A 21262-nucleotide genomic window follows, 5' to 3' on the forward strand; every position below is an offset into this window, starting at 1 on the left:
GTTTCACTTAGCCTTGCCCTCCAGCTTGTACCCAGAATGTAATCCTGCTTCCACCACTCCACAAACCTCACCAGAGTAGTCACAGTAAGGTTTCAAACTTTTCACAGCATGTGATCAATATAACCCCAGCACGTTGTGGAGGTGGCTGAATCAGTCACTATTAATCACTCTTTTGAAATTGCTGTTTGCCTCCATGCTTTGGCTCACACGGGACATTTAAACTACATTCAAGTAACTCGAAATAAGTTACCTAAGGGGCAGTCTAATTTTTTGGATCATAATTTTCACTCTGTGAGTGTGTCTATAATATTCACATGATATAAATTTCTAGCATGCAGTATTTTGCAGAATACTCTCTTGATTTTTTTTTTTTTTTTTTTTTTTTTTTTTAATTCCAGCTGCCACAATGCTACGCATAAGTTTTCAACTATAAAAACTTGATCGACTTGTCAAACATAGATGAATGATAATAACCTTAATTTGATCAAAAAATGTTTGAGCTTGGCTGTTGTTGATTACTTTTTAAACATCTTTTTTCACATCAAAAATTCTCACTTCTAAATAGGGAGCATTGGTTGGTTACATGGTGAATGAAACTAGATGTTCTGGCCTCACCCAGATTGCAGTATATGGTAACTTAATCAGTGTTACTCCTTTAACTGCAACTGATTCATGAAGTTTTATTTTTAAATAGACAGTAATAATTTTTATTGCATTTGCTTCATGGACAATGTTCAATTCTATACCCAAATCTCATAATCAGTTCACATACTTTTTTGAAAGAATGAAACTCCGCTGTCCTAGTGAATGGTAGTAATTATTCTTATATTTTCAAAGCCCACATTTCTTAAAGCAATGATCCTCCATTTTTTCCATTTACATGCAGAATACGATATGTATTTTGAGAAATTTGATTTTGACAGCCCTAGCCGCCTTTAAATTCCTCTTGCCTTCACATCTGGGTAAGAAAGCTTGGGGTTGTCAGGAAAGCACAAAGGAAGCTGACAAAAAATAAGACTACTTTTAGTAGAAGAAATGGGATTGATTCTTCTACTCTTGTTGCTTAGCAACTGCAAAGCCTTGTTGAGAAAGACTATTGACCTCTTGATGATAAAGTCCAATTACATTTTTTTTCCCACTCTGGGTATCCAGAGATTTTACAATGTCATATTCCACTCCTCTGTTCTTCGTTCCTTCCACATCATGAAGAACATCATACTGTCATACTTATATTGTGGCAGCCTTGTGAGTAACAGATGGGAGAACGCAGTTTCCATCGCATGGATTGGGTTACCAAAGGGACTTGCTCAGACTAACGTCCTTTCCTTGCTAATTTACTCAATTAAGATGTTGTTTAAGCCCTCTTCTTGCTGAATGGCAGCTGATCTGCTATAATTTCCATCACCAGTGTCTCCAATGACTGCCATTCAGCCCCCTTCAATTATTATGCATATTTCAGCGTGCCTTAACATGAAAAGAGATTTTCTGTTTATTCACACTTTTCCTTTGTTAACTACTCATATGTTGAGACAGTTACAGAGAGTTCAAATTATCAAATGCTAATCCATTTTTTACAGGGATATGAATCCCTGTAAAAATCCCTGTGACATTTGTGTTTACTTTTCTTTGTTTCTTTGTCATTATTTAATGTTCACATCTGGACAGTAATCACGATTGTTGACAACCTTAATGGATGTTATTAATCATGAAAAGTTGCCATTAATAAACTAGCTATTAATAAACAAAAAAACAACAGTTATCCATACAAAACATATAGTGGCATTATACAAAATCAGTTTGTGATTACTTTAAAATTAGAATTGATGTTTTTGAAAAGTGAAGTTGTCCAGTTTTCCATTTCTAATTATCTGAATGACACACATTAAAGGAACAGAAAATACTGTTTATTGTTTAAAGGCATTTGAGTAAAAGTAGAATAAAATTATTATTTAATGTTATGTTTTGTTTCTCAGAAAGTTATTCTCAAAATCTAGCAATTTTATGATATGTATCTAAATTTAAAAAAAAAAAACCTGTCATGATATCAAAGCTATTTAATGTCATGATACCTATTTTTCTTTTGTTTCCTAGGGCAAGTGTGCACAGAAATATGACGATCGGAGAGTTTGTTGTTAATAAATATTAAACATTGAGCAATTAAAGTAGCACTGGTAATGAAAATCTTTTTTTAACATCTCAACCTATCCAGTTTGTTGTTTGTTTGTTTTTGTTAGGTCTATCATGTTTTGTTTAATACAAACACTTTTCCTTTTCACTTCAATTTCCATAGAGCACGTCTGCTCCATCATCGCCTCCATGTTGAGGAACCTCAAGTCTCAGCAGCGAAGCAGACTCCTTAACAAGTTCACAGAGAACGACTGTGAGAAGGTCAGTACTCGTATTGTCACATCTTGCGTATGCATCTATTGCTTTAATACTGAAATACATTAATTTCTTCACACTGCTCTTAAAATAGAAGCCATTGGTAAAACAGGGGTTTGTCCAATGTACAAGTCTGAGTGGTTATTTCAGAGTAACATAACCGGTTACTGTCAGGATAGATGCAGCCCTTGTGTTTAAACAGCATTCATGTAGTGATTTGTTAGATCTGCTTGAAATGTTGGCAAAACAACAAAGTACAGTAATTCAATGGAAAACGGCCTCAAATGTCCTTCTTTTGTCATTTTTTTCCCTCACCTCCTCTTGTATTGTTGGTAAGGTGTATAAAGACAATTATACATTGTGCAATGAATGTGTCACTGCTGTATAGTGTGGTTCAAATTCACTTTCTAGTTCATCAGTGACGAGGTTCTTGTGAAATATTATGAACCTCAACTCATTGCAATCTCCTTTATTTAGAAAGGATTCTGGGATTCTCAGTGTTAGTACACGATTGGAATAAGTATCTCACCAAGTTGGTTAATTTGCAATTAAATTGAAAGAGATTAATGTAAGCAATTTGTAAAACATAACTCAAAACATTTATTTGATAGTAATGGTGAAAACATGTGAGATTTGCTCATCCACTGCCAGCATTTAACTTGTGATGAAAAAAATTAATTTGTCATAAGCTCTCAACAGAAAAATCTTATACATTTCCAAGTATTTTCTTTTATAACAATGACTTTTCAATTCTAAAGAATTTCACATTTTTCCCCCCCTCACAATTTTGAGATTTTTGAAATGCTGATTTCTTAAACTCTTAATGCAACTCCTCTTTATTTGTTTCCCAAATACCCTGTCCTATTCTCTTGATTATTATTATTTTCCCCCAAATTGTCAAATTTGATTATATTATTGGAAATAGTGAGCATCTTTATTATATATTTTCTGGCCTGTTTTAAGTTCTTCCTTTTTTTTTTTTACATGAATCAATTCATTTATTTTTATTTTCGCTACATAATTCTGTCATGCTATGAGTCAGTGGTTGTTTCCTTACCTTTGTGTGCACTCCTTCTCATATTTCTTATTTTTTCCTTTCTGCTTTTATACAGTGTTCTTTCACTTCATCTCTATTTCTGTCTCCAGGTCGATCGGCTGATGGAGATGCATTTTAAGTACCTGGAGGCTGTTCAACAGGCTGACAAGAGGATCGAAGGGGAGAAACATGTAAGCATCTCCTCATTCCCTTCGTTCTCTCTCCCCCCTGCAGCCTCTTGATCTGCACCCTCTGTCTCCTCTAACACTGGCATCTTATCATGCCGCTTGTTAGATAAAAGAACCTGTGTTGAACACTTGAAGCCACAGAGATCATCAAAATGCTCTGGCCTTTTTTTGTCATATACACAATGTTGTTGATATATTTATTCCAAAGCCATTACAGGGCTGTGTATGACTGAGGTACTACAAGAAACAGTATTGCTCAGGGGTTATTTCTTTACGGTTCTTTGTATTTTGCAGATTTCATTTTATGGTGAGACAGGCAAAACAATGGTAGTTGCATGAATAACTCATTAAATTGGGCTGTGGATATTTTGTGGAATTAAACACAATTAAAAAAAAAAACCTGACAGGTTTTTGGATTCATATAAGATGCTTGAAGCTAATTTGGGTACTCTTAATTTCTCTGAAATTTCCCTTGTGATAGTTGACTTAAAATTTTGAACGCATAATTTTAGCTGACCATAATTTAATAAGAACATCCGATCAGTTGCTGATTTGTTCGTAGCCTGAAGAACTCCTGCCCAATGTAGATTTGTAACACCATGAGTCACAGTCCAAAGAAGAGCTGTAGAGTCACTGCCTTTTTATATACTGATATTTATATGAATAGCAAACTTATTTACATCATGTACCGATTGAAGCACTTGGTACTCTGGATGACATTTTTTTAGTTCATTTTTATTTGACTTTTTATTGAATTGTGAAACAATCACTGAGATTAATAGCCCCGTTTTCAAGAGAGCTCTGGCCATGATAGGCAGCAACAAATACAAAACACATACTAGATGAATATATCCAATGGTGAGATTGGCAGGCTTGTTGAATCTCAGGCAGTACATCAGTGTTTTCACCTTCTAAAACTTTGAATTGAACTTTTTTTTAAATCAAATCGAGTATGTAATACCTGAAGATGGAGCAGGTCCTCCTGCTGTGCCATTGAGTCCATGGACTTAGTCAGTATGGACTAAGCATTCACATATTTTGTACGAAAGCCCACTTGGGCTCAGTCTGTCCTTTGTTTGGTTGTATTTATGAAAAGATTTAAGAATTGAACATGGTTGAGCAATGTTAAATGCTGCTATTTATTTTTTCATTCAACAACGAATTTAGCCACCTCATTTATGTGAAATTGGACCAAAAGCTTGTCACTTCTTATCAATTCAGAATATTTGCTCTCTTACCACGATCCTGTTGTAAGTCAGGCTGGGTGATTTGGGGTTCCTCATAGATGACCACTGTCAAGGTTCTGCGTACTAATATTTTTTAAGGTTTGTGCTGTTAGTGTGCTGCTTTTTACCTACCAATAGCCAATCAATATTTTTTTTATAACTTGGAGGAGAGTTAAAGAAATTCATCTCTTGTGAAAACAGCACTGATATTACCAATTCACTGACATTTCCAAGACAGATTGAGCAAACCAGAATAATCATTATAGGGGACATAAAAGGTTCAGCAGGTTTTGTGATTTCTTGCTGGTACATTGGTATTGAGGTATGTTTCTTTAACTAGTCATGAAGCTATTGAACTGTCCAACAAACAGTCACCTATTTTACATATGGAGGCTTATAGGCTGGCAGTCATATGTTGGATATTCCAAGAGGTTACCACTGACTCTGTTTTTCTAATCTGTGTTAGTGATGACTAGATACTCAAGATTCGACTCTTGTAGCTTATTCTGGACAAAGACTGCCGATTTACTTGCCTTTTGAACCATTTTTCTCACTTTATTGAAATAATTTAATAACATGCCTCCTTGACATTTCAAAAATGTAAGTAACCAACTACTGATTGGCAGAGCTGTGGAGCCCTTCTTATCAGAAACTGTTCTTAAAATCATCACTCCTGGTCATCACAACACAGCCTGATAAAATCTCACAATTTTGACCTCAAAAATATTTTATTTCTTGGAAAAACTTTGTTGTCTTATCCAAGAGACAGCACATTGGTTAGGCATGGTTATCCAACATATCACTGCTGCCTGTCTTATCCCCTACGTGAATTTATAGGCAGTCACTGGTTGTTGATTTTTGTGGTGACCAGATAGTTTAGTGTTTGGTGTGACAGAATATTGTAATTCAAAAATGTACCTGGAGGGATCAGCTAAGATTTTCTGATTTCCAATATGTGGTCTGGCGTTGGCTGGTTATTTTGTAATTAATTTATTTTTAAAAAAAAAAAAAAAAGGGGTGATTTTCCAGGTATATATGAACAAGCAAACCATGGTAGGCTCTCTTAGGTAAAGGAAAAACATGTACTTGTAATTTTCTGTAATGTAAAGTGACAGTCTTGTAGGTAGTCTTGCACTGTAGTAAATGAAACAGCTCACTAGATTACACTTGATTTACTGAACATTTTAATGTTTGCATTGGTCTTATTTGGCTGCTTGATAAGAGTTTAGGTTTCATCTATTCAGGGTTTTGTTTGTTTTTTAACAACTGCTTTAAGCAGAAAAGATTTCTTTTTATTTGAAGTTTGAACCTCAATACAAATCACACATTGATATTTTTGTTATTGCCGTCTGCATGTGTGTATGTTTGTGTCTGTGGCCCCACACATTTATATGTTATGGATTTTGATATCAGTTTGGAGTTTGGATATCAAGCATAGTCCTTTTCGCCAAGCATTGGGATGTGGGATGTTCTTCCCATTTTGGTAGATAAGATGTGCAGTTCCATGTTGTTCTGCATTGATAGTCACAAGGGAAAGCACCACAAAACCTTCACAGTAGTACTGATAAGAATATGACAGTTTACAGACCGATGGTAAGGTCAGTAGCAGTGTGTGAAGGTCCTATTGAGCTATCAGTTTGTTGAGCTGTGGGTTCAACTGAAAGATACAGATTAATGATAAGCGGCCAAGTCAAGGATAATAGCTTCAACAGAACAAGAAAGAATTCTAAAAGGTAGATAGAGATGTAATAAATAACACTCCAGGAAGTAAAGTTAAGAGGTAAGGGACAGATGAAGGGAAAGTGTTAATTCAGGACAAGCGGTAGTAAGGTGGAAGCCAATTCTTGACATATCACATGGGGGAAGGAGGTGGGTGCATCAGGAAACTGACAAGTGCTAGATTCCTATCTAAGGATGTCAGAAGATTAAATTCTCAGGCATCTTGGCAGGATTGCTCAGCAAGGGCTGAACAGTTTGGCATTTTCTCTTCTTTTTTGTTTTCTCTTTTTTTCCCTCTCTATGGCATCGGTTCTCTTCCTCCTGGACGGTGATAACGTGTCTTTATGATACCCAGTGATAAGAAACCTTGAATGCTTGTGCCACTATCATCTAGTCATTTGGTTCACCTTCCAAATGTCATAGTCAAGTCAGCTTTTCTTGTAATTATAATTTATAATTTATTAATTCCCGTGGGGAAATTCGTTCTCTGTAATTAACGCATCATGGATGAACCATGAGCAGTAGGCATGCCATCCACAAGCGCCAGGGGAGCAGTTTGGGGTTCCGTGTCTTGCGCAACAAGACTTTGACACACTAGGAGGGGCTGGGAACTAAACCAGGAATGTTAGATTCCAAAGACAATTGCTCTACCTCCTGTGCCACGCCGCCCCCCAATTGTCAATTCCTTTCACATACACTGGACATACAGAGCAGTTGAAATTACATTTCTCACTTTCCCCTTTCCTAGACAGAGACAAGACAGACATTAAGATGCAAGACAGAAAAACATATAGAAAACATATAGATAAGACAGGAAAACATACAGTAATGAAACATATTGTGTTTTGACCTAGCCTAAGTATGACAAGTGTAGCAATTGTAGCAAGAGTAATAAATAACATTTATGCCTAGTTACTACTGTAACCAGAAATAAGTTAAATCCAAAACTAAACAGAGAAATATGGTATGCAGTACAGTCCTGTCAAGTAAGATCAGGCTAAACTAAACAGTCTAAAACTGAATAGAGAAATTACTGGTGTGCAATACAGTACAGTCAAGTCAAGTGAGTTCAGGTGAGTTAGACACATTCTGATAGAACGCCTGTTTTTGGCATAGTAGCGGTATTCAATGCTTGTAAAAGTAACCACAATTATTTTTAAGAAATTATATTCTCATGCAGATATGGCAGTACCACCTGTGAGACTGTAATTAAGCTACTAATACCTTAGAAATAGAGGGTTCCCTTTAGAAATCAAATGTATAACACCATGTTTCAGTATGCAAAACAGCAATGCAAAATCATTAAAAGCCAAAATCAAATTGTTGAAAGAATCTCTTTTATCTTGAAGATTCTCTGGATTGCTAAGAGAAGTGTCGGGTTCACCATGAATAAGTACCAGCATTAAAAAGACTGTCCACTTTTTTACGCAGTTTTGAACAATAGTTTGGGGATGCTTTTCTTCCCATTGAGTGAATTGAGTCCAGTATGTATGGCCACCTTGAGTTAACATAAAAAGCAAACCACTGCTGATCAAATCATTCTTTGTTTTCTTTATCTCTGAATTGCCTTGAATTCATAATGCAAGAAATGTATAGATAAATACAAAATTATGCCTGGGTTGTTGGTTTTTCACGAGATTTGGAAATGTTATGTAATTTACACACAAAGGTATTGGAGGACTGTATCAAAACATTGACAACACACAATTTCATTTAAGTCACAAAAAAGTGTTTTTTGTTATTCAGTAAATTAGTCACACCAATCAGCTTCCTCATGTGCTTTCAACATCTAAGTTTGACTTGTTAAAGGCTGGAAATACCTCTGTTTCTCATGCTTCAAATTGTAAATCTTGGAATGTCACAAAACATACATGTGGATCTTTTTCCACCACATATTTATTTTCCGTTTGGGAAGTTAATGTCTTATCTCCCAAAACTATAGCTCAAACTATTAAGAAAAAAAATGTTGATGCACCTCCGTAACCCATATTTCCAGATATGGCTATTTTCTGCTCACCTATCTCCCTATTCGCTAGTTATTATTATTGTGAAAGTCAACAGTGTACACAACAAATAAAAAAAACATCAGACAGCTGGTTGGGACCAGGTGTCACATTCACTTTTGTGCTGGTTTATGGACACTCATCTCAAGATTATTTGATTGCTGTTTTGTGGTACATATTTGAAACATATGTGATAACAAAATAATCCATTAATAGTGCTGCAACATGCAAATGACAGTCCACTATTTATTTGTTTGTAGAGGAATAGATACAAATCATAAAGTGTATTGCTTTTTTAAAGGTTTATACCAATATTACCTGCTGTTTTAATTTACATCACATCATAATATATGGTATAATTTTTACTCACACAACTCCACTGCTGATAAGGCACACCAGCACACATACTATGACGTTAGTCTCAAATCTTAAGTCCCACTGTGTTACCTACAATGTTAAATAGTACACCAAACCAGTTAAATCCAGAGCCTCAGCTGAATCAGCAGTGCTTTATCTCTCCACCACACCTTTTGGTTCGCCCTAGTTAAGACTCTTTTTAGGGGGCAGTAAGCAAAAGGTTTTTCCCTGGCAACATTTTATCCAGATTCCTCAGGAGGATAGCACAGAAAAAAGGCCAGTTCTGGCTTTTCTCTCCATCTTCAGACCAGTCTCTTTTTAATAAGCTGCTTATTTTCCTCCCACCTTGGTATCTCTTTACCTCTCCTCTTACATCCGTCCGATTTTTTAATTCCCTGCCTTAAAGCTGCTCTTCCTATTCCTCTTATATGATGCGGACTTGCAGGAAATATACCAATTAAGATTCATAAGGCATTTATGCATTATTTATCTGCAGTATTTAATTCTACCAAGACACTCTTTTTTGCCATTTCTTGATCAGTTCCAAGTGGCATTGGGAATTCTCTAAATTCTGCACTGCATACAGTTTGTGGTGCAACTCTGCACATGTACTGAATGTGAACTGAAATTGAACTGGAGGCAGCCTACTGTGGGGAAGTATTATTTCATTCATATTTCTGCCTCTATCTATGGATGCCTTTTTCCCCCTCTATCATTTTTCTTCCCTCCCCACTGATGCTTCCTGTCTACCTATTTCTTCTCCAAATGTAAGTTATCCCTCATTTTATCCGTCATTTAGTCTTTCCCTTAATGTCTGTTCCACCCTCTGTCGCTATGTTCCATCTTCTCTGCCTGCTCTCTCTACCTCCTTTCTCCTCTTCTTCCCCTCATTTCCTCCGAGTCCTTCCTTTTGTGTTCGACTTGATGATAACAGCTCGTGGAGATTGATGAAGCTCAGTATAACATGGCTGAAGTTGACCTCAATACTGTAAAATGCTTGAGTGCACATTCTTCACACCTAAGAACCCAGATTGTGTGTGTGTCTGTGTGCGTGTGTGTGTGTGTGCGTGTGTGTGTGTGTGTGTGTGCGCGCACGTGCCCGCATCAATTTCTGTGTGTTTATGAGTGAGAAAAAAAATGTGACCATGCATCTGTGTATGCTGCAGCTGCAGTGATGTTCCTGTTTAGCCTTGCTGACAGAAGACATTTTGAAATACTGCCTATATTGAGTTGGTTGTATTCCTGCATGTGGTATATTTAGTTTTCTTTAATGACTTCCAAAAATAAACATTCTCTTTTTTTCCCCACTTATCCTATTTCTCAGTGTTGCAGCTTATTTTAGACTTTGTTATCCTGACACACTCCTCAGCTCAGCAAATGTGTCATTAGTCATTCATTTTCAATGTAAAGTAGGTGCTGCAAGTTCTGCAAACAAACATTTACTCAAAAGTTAATACTCTTTTAAGTTATTTTACATTTATAGGTTGAACACTTGTAAATTTTTAAATTTAATAAAGATTCCAGACAGGCACAGTAGTCAGAAAATGAATATTAGTGATGATGTTGCTTGTTTGACTTTTCAGAGCTGAAACTACTTCCAGCATTTAAAGTAGAAAATTGCAGTGTGTGTCTGTTTTGTTCCTCCCAACCTCTCATCCTTTACAATCGGGTCAGCTTCTTGGTTTCACTGTATATTTTAAATAGAGCTGAAAAACTAACAGCATTCCCCACAACCACAAATATACTGTCTTTACTGTTCATTGGCATATCATAGCCTGCTGATATCAAACGTTGTGTACATTAGACTTCCTAGAGATTCAATAGCCACCATTAATATTGTGCACAATGGCATGATGATATGAGCATTTGGTCCAAAGTTTCCTTCCATGCATCGATGAATGCGCAGCTGCAGACTCAATCTTGTCTGGGTGCTAGATACTGAAAGGCCAACCCCTGTTTTTTTGGTTACAGATGACAACAGACCATCTGCAACCAGCAAAAAACCAAAATGTAAATCTAATATGGGGAAGGAAATTGATCATGTTTCATTGATCACACTACCATTATCAATTTTGTTTATTGGCCCGATTCATTATTGATCTTTGCTTTACATTTCTTTGTGGAAAAATGCAAACGTAGGTGTTTGTGTTGGTGCAAATGTGTAAAAATAGGCTGTATCTGAACCAAGTGTGTAAACACCTCATAATATGCAAACTATAAAAGGTAGGATATGTTAGATATGAATACATTTTGGTATGTTTAAATGCTGTGTTAAATTACAGAGCTGAATCCTTAAGTATGTTACTTGTAATGTAATGGAACATCTTCTTCTTGATGTCCTCGATCAAAGAGGAAAGCTGCCTAAGCTTTCTTTGAAATATTTCATACTAGACTTCTCAGTCGATATGCTTCATTCCTCAAATTTTTGTCATGAAACAATTTTTCAAATGGTCCCCAGAAGTTGTATCTTTGTTCCCATCTAATGACACCTCCATTAACACAACAACCCACTTCGACCTAGTTTCGACGCAGCGACTCTCCCATTTACATAGCAAGCCATCGCAACCTAGTCCGGTCCCCATCTCTGGCGGTTATATTCGGAAACTCTCCAAAGTTCAATTCAAACTGAAGTAGCCTCTCGGATGAGAGGTGAAATGTCTTCAAGGAGAGAAAATCAAGTCTAGTTGCTACAAGAAGATTTTTGACAAGAATCGGCTTTTCTTGTTATCCTCACTTTGAACATTACTTTGGTATTGCCCTACTTTCTGAACAAACAAATTGATGTACACCCAAACCACAGGGCTGCTCTCTGGGAGATTATCATAACTCACAATCAGCATGTTGTTTCATACGCTTTACAAGTTCCAGTTTTTCCACTTAAATTTTACCTCATTATCAGCCACTCTCACTTTTGATTAATGCGGATATCTAACCTCTGTCTTTTGGGTGTTTAGTTAAGCCTCATAAAGACCATTACATCCCACATGCAAACACAAAATACACTCTGTCACAGTGGGCTTAGTAAAGTGCTGACAAAGACATCACTATAATTCTGCATCTAAGCGTACCAGCTGATTCGACAGCACAGGAATAACAATCAGTCACATGAACTCACACACACACACACACACACACACACACACACACACACACACACACACACACACACACACACACACACACACACAACTCACTCTTACCAAAGTTGCTAAACCCAAAAGTATCATGGAGGTTCTTTACCAAAAGAAAACTGATACGGTTCTTATGTAAATGTTTCGTATACCAATATTTATATATTGGTTGGATTATATATCAGTTTGCACGCACGTGTTTGCGCACACACGCGTACAAGGCAGTTGATATTCAGTAAAGGAGCTGAGACTGAAAATCACTGCTTATTACTTTGTCTATACTGTAGCCAGGCTGCCAGGCTCCCCTGGGGTACCAGTAATTGTCTTGTCCAATTCCTTCTTTCAACACCTTACTTTTTCTCCACTTTCTGTGTCTGGTATTTGCTAGAGGGACCAGGCTGCCACACTTAAGTGATTGGCTGCAGTGAAAAAACTCTATTCTGCTATTGTAATAAATACCACACCACCACCAAGTAAATACGAACAAGTTACAATTCTGCTCTTCTCAGTAATGACTATCCAACTTGTGTGATGATGAATATGGGATACTGCATCATTTGCAAAGTATAGGGGACTCAAAATATTAATCTGAACATTTAATTAGAAGATATCAATACAATAGACCAGAAAAAAAATCAGTCAATTATGTTGTTTTATTTAGTACATAAGGTGTCTAATTCACATTCCGGTATTTTGCTAGATTTTTGAGGTCTATCTTCCCAGGCTGCAGGGACGTTGTAGAGGATTCCAAGGCAGAGATATGTATCCTCTATCGCAGCCTAGGAATCAGTATGTTCCAAATCATCTGACCAGTTGAACCTCATCTTTCACGCAGGTGTTAGCAAATCCCGGACTGAACTGTAAATGGGAAAATGTAAAGAAACAACACAGGAACACATAGAACTGTACATAAGTCAGCCTTCCTCGCTGTCACTAATACTACACTATAGTAACTATCTACACTTTTTGGTGGTGTTTTTTTTTTTTCTTTTTTTGTTTTCATCTATTTTTTTCAACACATAAATGTAGAAAATGTGCATAATTTACCAAGGTTACATGCCAGGAGTAAACATTTTCAGTTGAAGGATCAATAGCACAGTCAACACAATCTATAAAAATGTCATCACCGCATCTTGGTATGTGACTATTCAACTATTCTCAAGTGTGGTAGCTATAGCTATAATTGTCACTGCTGCTGATTCAATGGTATAATCCTGGCATGGATAAAAAAATGTGACCAATGTGCTGGCACTTTTTGAAAAATGACCTGCGACCACAAATGGGCTGTTCTTTGGATGCCTTTCCCCTTTAACCTCACTTACCGAAAAAACAGACATTTCAAAATGTTTCAACTTAGCCTCCACAACAACAGTAAGGGAGAGTTAAGTCATGTTGACTTGAAATGAGTTGAATAAGATTAGTGGTCCTATAGCCACAAACAAAGAGGAGTTTCACAATAGAACAAAGTTTACTACCTAAAACCAAAAGGAACAATTTTCATCCAATGTTAAAGAGGTGTTGCAGCAGAAATGTGTGTGCTTTTCAATTATACTGTACACATGCAATCTCTGGATTGAAAGGGACAGCAGAGTGAGGGCTTACAGATTTAAAAAATTGTCACAATGATTCAGAGTACCTTGATACTTGATGTACTTAATGTTTGAGTGAATAAAACCGGAAACATCATATTACCCACAGTCTTTCTGAATGAGCTAAAAGTTGTATTCAGAATGTTTTTCTTTTAAATTGAAAACATAAAAATTAATTTCTATAGAATATCTTTTTGAAATGATAGATTTTCCTTACTGAATATGTTGTTTTTAATGTAGAAGATACAAGAGACAAAATGCAAATAGTTTAATTAGGACATGCATTGTGATTTACTATGCTGTAAAGTATTTATGACCATTTTTACCTGTGTCAGGGAACCAATATGTTTGCAGGGAAGGTAGCAGTAAACACCACTCTGTAAACAAAAGAGGAAGCTTCAGTACATGAAAGAAGAAATGCCAGCTTCTTCTCCACTTATATAGCATGTCTTATACACCCATTTTCTTTAACAAGGCACCGCCAACTACTTTGAAATCTTGAACTTGTCACATAAATTAGGTCTTTTCTTATCTTCTTTTCCTTTTGGCTACTCCCTTCAGGGGTCACCTCAGCAAATCAACCTTCTCCATCTATCCTATTCTCTGTATTCTCATCTTTTGCACCAGCTAACTTCATGTCCCATTTCATGACATCCGTAAAGCTTCCTTTGCTCTTCTTCCAGGCCCCCTGCCTTGCATTTCCAACCTAACCTCAGCATATTTCTACATTTATATTCACAATACCTTCTCTGCACGTGACCAAACCATCTCAGTCTGGCCTCTCTGACCTTATCTCCAAAACATCTAACATGTGTTGTCCTTCTGATAGATTCATTCCTGATCCTATCCATCCTCATCACTCCCAAAGAGAACCTCAACGGCTTCTGCTACCTCAAGCTCTGCTTCTTTTCCTCAGTGACACAGTCGCTAAACCATACCGCATCGCTGGTCTCACTATTACCTTTCCTTTCATTCTGCCTGATATTCTTTTGCTCAAACATTACCCCTTTTTACTTTTCTCTACCCATTGCTACCTGGTTGAAGGTGTCTCTTGACCTCTTTTCAGCACTCATCATTGCTCTGGACTGTTGACCATAGTCCTTGAAATCTTCCAACTTTGTCATCTCCACTTCCCTCAGCATCATGATTCCACTTGGGTCCCTCTCTTTCACATACTAGTATTCTGTCTTGCTGTGGCTAACCTTCAGTCTTCTCCTTTCCAGAGCATACTTACTTCCACCTCTCTAGACTTTCCTCGACCACAAATCACAATGCCACCTGCAAACATCATGGTCCATGGAGATCCTTGTCTAACCTCATCTGTGTGCTTGCTGAACACCACTGCAAACAAAAAAGGGGCTCAGAGCTGACCCCCTGATGTAGTAGTCCCACTTCCACCTCGAACTTCTTTTTCACACCTGCAGCACAACTCACCACTGTCTCACAGATGGCATATATGTCCTGCATCAGTCTAACACATTCCTTTGCCACTCCAGTTCCTCATTTAGTACTATATCCCACAAATTAGGTCACAAGTCAACAAATCCACAACATCTAAATGCTCTTAATAAATAAAACATGACACTGCGAACTCAAAGTTGACTGCAGTTACTAGAGATTGTTTTGAAGTGCACAAATTGCTTCCTGCAATTGTCAAACTGATGGAATCCCAAGCTTCCATTACAGTAGCTCAACTCTACTGGGAGCTGAGACACAGATTCTTAGCCATGTGCCAAAGGCTTTTACAATGTTCTTTGTTTGAAGCAGGAAGGACATTTTACTTGTGACTTTTAAAGGCTCAGCAGCTGTCACTCTTTTTCTGTCTCTGATGGGCACTTTGGGGAAGTCTGATATCGCTTAATTCTTGGCCAATCAGCAAATGACAGCAGACACATACATGCTGCCAACTCATTTGCCTGACAGTGCTTTTGTGCTAATTCACATTGCTTCAGCTGCAGACACAAACACACACCCTGAAAATAACATTCTAAATTAAAAGCAAAATGAGTTCTAGATGTCTGTTTGATTTGATTGTGTCTCCTTTCAGGGGTGGAGTTGTGGAAGCACTTCAAACTCTATTAGTCTCTGCCATTACTACTGACAAGTGGCTGCAACCTCAGCTACTTCCTCTTCCCTTGTGTCAGTTTGACACTTCCAAACAGATTTTTGTACACCCGCCAAATTATCTCAGCCATGACAATAACATGTCATTGACAACTTACACTTATGCTATACTGAAATCTAGTGTTTGACAAATAATTATGACAAATGCATTAACTTTTTAATATTAGACTGCTGAAAACTTGTAGCAGTTACAGTGCACTGAAATGAAGGTAACCTTTCCCCGGACCACTCAAGTTAGCACAGTGTATTGAGGTGGAAGCTGTTAAGATTTTACTAATTAAATTCTACATCATGCAATGTACTTGTAGATGAAGTGTATCAGACTGATTAATCACCGTTTTTAAGCCTCCAGATGATTGAGATGGAGATTTTGCTAAAGAACTTAATCACTTGGCAAGTCCTTCAATTACTGTCTCTACCGTTCTCTTTTCCTTGTATCCTCTATATTCTTTTTCCTCACTGTAGACCCAATATAAACCTGTTAATCCATAAATCCATTATAAAACATTTGTTACAACATTAACAAATGTTTTCCATCTTTCCATTACAAATAGCATAGGACTTGAGTTCACATATTTGCATTCTCGCAGTCTATAAACCAATTATTGATGTAGATGAGAAGACACTATATCCCTATTTGAACCAATGAAAATACCCATTGTATGTCTGTGCTGATTTCACGAAATACAAGTGGTGTATATGTGTGAATAAATCATATTGACCTTTTTCCACATACTTTCTCTCATTCTCGTGCTCTTTCAATAATGAGTTGTCCTGGAAACCAAGAAAACCTTATTTATAATTTCTCACAAAAATGACAAGCTATACAGTTCAACATTCCAATAGCTTTAGTTGTACTACCTGACCATATCAAAGCCAAGCTTCGGGACTTAAATAAGTAAGTCCTTGCTTTGTTTTAGATTTTACACACACATGCACACATATATATGTATACAAATTTAATGAAAAAAGGTTGGGTTTTTGTTTGTTTTTCCAAAGAGGATTCAACATTCAGTATCTGCATTGAAGAGTCTTGTTTTAATGATTTGTATTTTAATATTTTAACGGGTTATGACTTACTTTCATATAGACAGCCTTCCTTTCTATGTTGTATCTGCTCTCTCTCTCTTTATATATGTATACGTATATATATACGTATATATATATATTTTTTTTATTTTTATTTTTTTCTATTTTGGCAATTGCTTTGAATGACCTTGAATGACCTTGAAAATACAAGTGAACTTCTCACTTCATTTTTTTCTAAACAATATAAATTGCTTGGGCATATCCTGCAAAAAAGTAAAACAAACTTGCTGGATATTACATTCGGCAGACACTTTAATTCACAACTTTGCATGGTTTCTGTTAGAGTTATGAAAAGTTAGTACTCCAACGCTCCAAGTAAAAGAAATAATAAAAGGAAAAAAAAACTTTCAAAGGCTTTTCTTCATAAATTATCAAGTCCAGAAGAAAATCTGAACCATTGATCCACCTGTACTTTAGTCCAGGAGATAGATTGAAAATTAAGCACGACTTTTTGGATTTCTTTTAATTTTAGGCATCAAAATCATTTAACAAGTATATAAAAGAGACACATTGTTTTAGCATGTGTTATCAATGTGATGAAATGTTTTACATTGTAAATCATTTTATTACATTTATGCAAGATTGTTTTTGGTTCAGTCCCCGAAATTATTAAAGTTGTGGTCAAAGTAGAGCATTTTCCCTGCACTTATGTCAGGGAGATTCTTTTGCTTGACTTGTAAAGTCTGTCTGACACTTCAGTTTGTAAGTCATAAGTAACGTGTCACAATGATATAATAATTAATTATATCAATAGGGACAAATATAGGGACAAATATACTATAAAAAAAATATATGTGCAAATGTGAAATGTGCTTCATATTAGATTGCCCATGTTTTTTTTCCAGAATTTGCAAATACTAGTAGATAAAACTTTGGCATGTTGAAAGGTTGACCATTTAGATTGAGTCAATTGATCTTAATGGAATTGTTGCCTCAAACTGGAAAGTTAAATCTGATTGAGGATTTGAGAAAACCAACACTTTTAGTACAGTAGATTTTCTGCTTTGAGTCCAAGCTCTGCTTCCTGCTGCTTTCAGAGAATGCTACTATTGTACAGTGCTCCTCAGGAGATGCCCTTTGATTGAGGCATTTAATGAGCTGAACTTCAAAGTTCTAATTGGTTTTCATAGTGTAATTGATCTTTAAGGACAAGGCCTTTTGAAAGTTTTAATTTTCTAAGATTAAATCATAAGGACGTAAATGCCATGTGGGTTACCCTTTAGCACTGGACTGAGAGCTATTTGTTTTCATTAGAACTATTTGAAAAGTTGCCCTTTTTTCTTGATTGCCTATGTAATATGCTATTCCAATTGTAGCATTTAAAAATTTTTTTATTTTTTTTTTTTTATTTTTTTTTTAGGAAAAAAACAACTCTGGAAGCAAATACTTGCAGCTAGAATATATATGATTGTTTGCTTACATTTTTGTGCTATAGTAATTGAAAATATATTCATACAGTTTTTTTAAACTTGAAGTCAGCCATAATTATTTTTTCCTCATGATGTGTGTTGTCATTGCAGCAAATTCACAATAATCCCTTTCCTTTTTTAAACCAGAGACGTGGTTTAATAAGATGTTCATGAAAACATTCTGTTGTCAACTGTAGTGGCACCAACCCCTGCACACAGAAGTCTTGTTGCCTTTTATATGGCAAAGAACCAAGAATAGGCACATTTTGATATTTTTTTATACCCTTCCTAGAAAAGAAGTAAATCTGTGTAAAACACTGTTTCTATACAAGGGCAATGACTTAAAACTCCACAGTCTCTGTCTCCCCTCAGGGCTGCTTCTTAATCTCTAATGGTGATTAATGTGGGCTGTGTGCTTATTGGCAGTGCTGAGTTATTGGCATACTGAAAGATTTGTTAAGATGGAAAACTATGCAAGTGTGTTTAGGTATGCATATTTTAGACTGTGAATACCAGCATTTGCTCCCCACACTCCCCTCCCAAGCCCTCTGTTTTTGCAGCTCTGCAGTGAAATCAATTGATTTGTGTCTGGTCAATGAAGAAAATAGATTTGTGGAAAAGCTGAAAAACAACATCTAAGCAACTAAATTAAACTTGGCCTCTGGTTTTCTGAGTCTGTTAGGAGTTTGAGTTTCAGATATTGCAGGCAGCAAAAGAAAACAGTGAAACAGAATGCCTTGTCTTATCAGGCAGATACATACACGCGCACACACACACACACATATAAATATATATATATAAAAAAAACATATGGAATATATATATATATATATATATATATATATAATTTATTTTCATTCATTCAATATCTACTACTTATCCTGCCTGTATGGTCACAGCCACTGGGATGCCTCAGGGTACATCCTGGGCTAGTCAATTGCAGGGCCACATATATCCGTACAACCATTCAGTCTGTCATTCCCTCATCTGGGGCAATTTTTGGAAGTCTCCAACCTTCTGCATGTTTTTTTTGGAGGGGACTGTGGGAGAAAGCTGGAGAAACCCAAGGAAACGCATGCAAAAACGTGAGGAACATGCAAACGCTGCACAAAGGCCTTCTGTGGGAATTGTTCATCTCACTCTGAGGCGCCAGCATAAACCACTGTGCCCCTGTGTGTGTGTGTGTGTGCGCGCTCGCTCCCCCCATGTATGTACTGTATATACTCTCTCCGTGCCCCAATGTTTGACAAAAACATCCATCTATTTTTATACATTTTCTAATTTATGACAGGGAGATTGTTAAATATGTACTATCCATTTTCCTTCTTTTTTCAGAGCTTTTTGGTTATGTTTTTCAGCCTGTGTTAAAAGTCTGTGTGTGTTTCTGCAGGAGATGGTTCGCCGTGGGGAGATTCTAGATGACACAATGGAGGACGAGTTCTACCTTCGTCGCCTGGATGCTGGACTGTTTGTACTTCAGCTGATTTGCTACATTATGGTAGAGATCAACAACTCCGGAATATCACAGGTGAGTAAACCCACAAAGAATTCCTTTCAGTTCAACATTGATGTTAATTCACGTTTTTGATCAAACTAGCATGACTATAATATCTTAATATGGTATGAACTGCAAATGAAAAACAAACAAAAAAAAAAAACAGTTCATATGATGGATGTGGATTTGTGTGTCATGATTTATATTACATGTAAAAAGAGATATAAAGGTAGATGCACGAGAATAATTTGGTAACTATAGTGCAACAGGCATGCAGTACTTGAACTGCCCTAAAAGCCAAAATTGTATCTGTCTGTCCAATTAAACGTTAGGATGAGGTTGCCAATAAACATTTGGTAAACCCACATTGTTTGTACGTTGTTGCAACTGATAATTCAGAGATGCCTTTTTAAAAATGTTTTTGGTCCCACAATTTACCATAGTAACCTGCCATGGCTATAGTAATTCTTTTAGGAAATGTGAGACTAATGCGGTTCTCGTATTCCAAGTCCGTGCTCATCCTATTTTGTATAGTTCTTGAGGCATTTTTGGTTGTCATGGCTTCTCATTATAATCTGTCGTAATGTTTAATTATAGTTGGAAGACCATCTCTTGATTCAATCCTAGTTGAGGTCTGAAAATAAACCAAGGAAATATCAAGTGAACTTTTCCGCCACTGGGTTTATATCTGGTTGGACACTAATGCCTGCCGAGCACCTATTACCATTATTTTAATTACTTTGTACATGTTACTTCATATGATATTTCAGTTGCAGCAGAGAGTCCATCAAATTCTCAATCTAAGAGGGGGCTCTGTCAAAGTTGTGCGTCACATCATGAGAGGTGAGTAAATGTATTTGTTTATTTTTTTAATCATTTCCTCTCCATGAAATACCGAAACCTGTGAGAGTAATGCTACATTAAATGAAAGACTTTGGGAAAGGTGGTTTTATCTAAATCCTCATAGCTTGCTTTTTTCCCCAACATGGCTAAAACGGTCCTCATCAGAATGATGGCATATTCCTCACAGTTCAACTATATGTTTGTTATATGGGGCAACCATTTGCATTCAACTTTCTTCTTTTTGTTCCTTGGTACTCTGCTGTTATTGAAACTCAACACCTCATGCTGTGATGACAACAAGGGATTATACTGCACTGCACAGCTGAGGGTTTTTAGCGTAAAACATATGGAGGAATTGTGAGGAAAATCAATTTGACTTCAACCACGGCTACCCTGTGGGTGCTCTGGAGGGAGGATAACACACAATCCTAAAAAATACATTGATATCCCTGCAGTTATTTGTTCTCTGTCCCTGTTGTGTAACGATAAGAAAGACCCATAAAAACATTTAAATGTTACAATGACATAGGTGTGTATATAACCGTATATATTATCCAGTCTTAATAAATGAAAAGGTACCCCCTTCCCCCCAACACACACGCACACATGCACACACACGCACAAAATAAAAATAAATCAACTTTCACAGGAAGCATTTCATAAAATTCTGA

At 36.6% G+C, this 21262-nt stretch overlaps 1 protein-coding gene across 1 annotated transcript in view; it reads left to right on the plus strand.

Moving 5' to 3' along the window:
* ctnnbl1 (catenin, beta like 1) overlaps positions 1–21262 on the plus strand; it is a 66792-nt gene that overhangs the window by 35356 nt on the left and 10174 nt on the right. Inside the window, exons 12-15 of the mRNA XM_086159765.1 lie at positions 2291–2388; positions 3529–3609; positions 19644–19781; positions 20519–20591. Coding sequence (XP_086015891.1) covers positions 2291–2388; positions 3529–3609; positions 19644–19781; positions 20519–20591 — 390 coding nt within the window. The remainder of the gene's footprint in view (positions 1–2290; positions 2389–3528; positions 3610–19643; positions 19782–20518; positions 20592–21262) is intronic.

The sequence above is a fragment of the Fistularia commersonii genome, chromosome 14 (assembly GCF_037954325.1).
Source record: "Fistularia commersonii isolate RoL2024-O1a breed Wild chromosome 14, RoL_Fcom_v1.0, whole genome shotgun sequence".
Classification (NCBI taxonomy): domain Eukaryota; kingdom Metazoa; phylum Chordata; class Actinopteri; order Syngnathiformes; family Fistulariidae; genus Fistularia; species Fistularia commersonii.